General features: G+C 37.0%; 1 protein-coding gene across 1 annotated transcript; it reads right to left on the bottom strand.

The window, feature by feature from the left end:
- Window positions 1-904: 904 nt before the first annotated feature.
- LOC131860405 (uncharacterized) lies at window positions 905-1,468 on the bottom strand. Its single transcript, XM_059214816.1, has one exon. The coding sequence runs from the start codon at window positions 1,466-1,468 to the stop codon at window positions 905-907; it is 564 nt and encodes a 187-aa protein (XP_059070799.1).
- Window positions 1,469-3,468: the final 2,000 nt, after the last annotated feature.

Below are 3,468 nucleotides of genomic sequence, written 5' to 3' on the forward strand. Positions count from 1 at the left end.
TATTCCACCACTTGATAGACATCATGGCCAACCACATCCCAAAATTGTTGATAGAAAAAGGTCGGAAACCCATCAGGTCCTGAAGCCTTATCCCCCACCATAGAAAAAACTGTTTGTCTCACTTCTTCAAACATGATAGATTTGCAGAGGATTTGGTTTCTGGCTGTCTGAGATAACCCGGGGAATAAAATTTAGAAACGTATCTTGTTGTCTTAAATCTAAACTCTTGTCCTTAGATAGAAGTTCAGTGAAGAAATCAATCGCTTCCTTATTAATATCCTCAATCTTTTATAAGACTACATTTTCCCTGCTCTTAATTGAAGTCACTTTGTTCCAGGATCTTCTGACCTTAACAAAATTATGGAAAACTTTGTGTTTCTATCACCTTCCTTCAACCAACCTTCTCAAGACTTTTGTTTCCAGTAGACTTCTTCTCTAGCCAAAATTTTATTGTATTTAGACTTGAGGAACTTTTCCTTATTAAAAGGTTCCATTGTCATATCTTGGTCCACGATGATCAACTACAAGTCTTCAAGCTCTTCTTCTATTTCATTTATGTTCACAAAAATGTTCCCAAACTTAACCCTATTCCATTCCTTCAGCTTTCCTTTAAGAAATTGCAATTTCTTGACAAACTTGAACGCCCACGATCCATAAACCACAGGAGCATCCCTCCACCAAGAATTAATTAAATCTTTTAGCCCATCGTCCCTTAACCATATTTTCTTAAACTTAAAAGGACATCGAATCAGGACACTGTCAAGACATATCAAGAGTTCAATAAGAAAATGATCTGAAGCAACAATCGGTTTGGCTCCCGCATAAAAAATTAGAGACTTGGAAGCCCAATTGCCCCCCAAAAGAACCTGTCTAATTTCTCAGCTATATGATCCCCTCCCATTCTTCAATTAGACCATATAAAACAACCTTTGTTGGTCTTAACCTCTCTCAAACCATTTTTAGCAATATAGTTTTGGAAACCCACTTGTGAGGCTGTAATTCCCACATTTCCTCCTTTCTTATCTGTCAAGTCCAAAATGGCATTGAAGTTTCCCCCAAGCACCACCAGCTCCTGAGACAGGTTATTTAAAATTACACACACTTGCTTCCAAGTTTCCAGTTGCAAGTTAGTTTTCATTGGCCCATAGATATTAATGAGAAAGAAATCATAGTTAATACTGAAAGAGTGAATTTTACACAGTTGCCATGAATGAGCGTTGATGAGCTCCTCCACCTTAATGAGAATTGGATTCCAGATAATGCCAAGTCCACCTGAGGAACCCACAACACTCGCAAAAAACCCTTTCCATGATCTCCAACCTTTCAACAACATTTCTGCCTCCTCCAAACTCATCTTTGTTTCTTGAAAACAAACTAAATCTGGTTTCATCTGTTCAAGCCCATCCTTGATCAGACAATGCTTTTCAAGGGCATTACAACCCCTGACATTCCAACTTATGAGTTTCATTTTCCTTCAGGAAGGGGACCTCCCTTCCCTACTGTAAGTTTGGATTTACCTTTAGCATTTCCAGCCATAGCTTTCTGGATTCTATTGGGCTTCCTATCTCTGGACTTTTTTTCCCCTATTGCAATTTTATCTAATTGGGAATCAAAATGATTAATGGTCTGACTCTCAAGAATGTCTTATTCATCAAAAGCATCCCAATCCTCCTCTTCTTCATCCCATGCATCAACATCTCCCCCATCACCACTCTCAGTCCTCATGTCATCATTTGTGTCGACACATTGTTCGAGAAGTAGATCTCTTTCTACGTGATTAACCTTCTTAGTATCTTCAATTATTGCATCCAAAACATTCATAGCAGCTTCAACTTTGTTGAGGGCTTCCTCTACTAGCTGCGTTGCCTCCATCTGACTTACAAACTGTTTCCATCGGTCAACTCATCTAAATTTCCACTCCCTGGATTTGTTCCTTTATCCCTGTATTCGTTCACCTTCGTGGAAGATGAAGTTCCATTATTCAATGACTTTGGATAACCTAACCCCATGGTCACTTCAACAAAATGTGTTGCTCTAGCTTCGAGTGAGGATTATACAAACTTGCCCTTTGGGCCGATCAAACAGATCTCCACTGAATGTCCTTCCTTATTGCATATCGAGCATCTTTCCAATTGCTCTTCAACCTCAATATGTTGTAGCCAACAAATAGCATTTGTATTTATTTCTAACAATTCAGGTAGAGGAGAATGAGGTTTCCACCCAATACAAATTCTCGCATATGAGCTAAAGTCTTCCTTCTATATAGCTTCATCCGATTTGAGGTAAAACCCTATCTTATTCTTAATCAATTGAAAAGTCTCATTCCAGTATTCCCTCGACAGATTATAGAGGCGCAACCAGATGGGAACTTCTTCCAAAGGGGCCCTGATTGGATTGAAGTTTGGTTCCCAGTCCTGGATGTACAACCCTCTGCCCCCAAGAAAAAAGGTCTGTTATTAAGTACCCAGTTCTTATCTTTAGTATTTTTTGTGATGACAAAAAAACAACCATTTGGCATTGTCTTAATCTCAACTTTAAATGACCACTTCTCCTCACACCATTTATTGACGCAACACACAACCGACCAATCCCTAAAGCATTTCAGAAGAAAAAAAAAACCCACTCTCTTAAAAAAGTAACTGAATCATTCCAGATTTTGTAGTCCAGAAAGAAAGATAGTGTTTGGGGTTCCACCAGTTTAGATTTTACCTTTTCCATAAGCTCCGATCTAGGTATCTTCTTTGGCCTCCATTCCTTTTCTCGAACCTTCTGTCAATCCATTTTTGCATTTTCAAAACCAGTGTTGCGATTGTTATAACTATCATGGCAAGCGTTTCTGGGTCTTTGAAATTCCTTACGCCATTTTCTTTTAGACCTATCATCTGTACCAAACCCTGACACTTTGTTCTGATCCTCCCAGGACCACTTAGGTTTCGTCCATGATTGGTAGCCCGGATTCGCATAGAATCTTGGCCTCATTTTGTCTAAAATATTTGAAATCTCTGGTTGCAGCCCTAATCTCCTACGCATCGACATAGCTATGCCCTACTAAATATGGTGGACAAATTAAAGACCACTTGGAAGTATTCAATAAATTTTTGACTCAATTGGTGTAAAAATGGATGAGGAGGAGAAATTTTAAATCTTGCTTTGTTTCATGCCCGATTCATGAAGTTCTCTTGTCATGGCTATTGGGAGTACTTTTATTATCTTGAAGGTTGATTATGTTGTGTGTTCTTTTCTTTCTAAAGAGATGAGGAGCTAAATTTAAAATTTAAATATTAATAAAAAATACTATATTACCCATAAAAAAAATATAAATATAAACATTATAGTGAAAATATACATTTTTCTTAAGAACATAATCCTAATTTAATTTTAAATCTACATAATTATAATTATAATAATAAAATTAATCTTAAACTTAATTATTAAATATTAGTTTAATATTATATATTATTATTTTAA

The sequence above is a fragment of the Cryptomeria japonica genome, chromosome 11, assembly GCF_030272615.1.
Source record: "Cryptomeria japonica chromosome 11, Sugi_1.0, whole genome shotgun sequence".
Taxonomy (NCBI): Eukaryota; Viridiplantae; Streptophyta; class Pinopsida; order Cupressales; family Cupressaceae; genus Cryptomeria; species Cryptomeria japonica.

Coding starts and splice junctions, on each gene's coding strand:
- LOC131860405 (XM_059214816.1), bottom strand. CDS start 1,468: ATGAAACTCATAAGTTGGAATGTCAGGGGTTGTAATGCCCTTGAAAAG.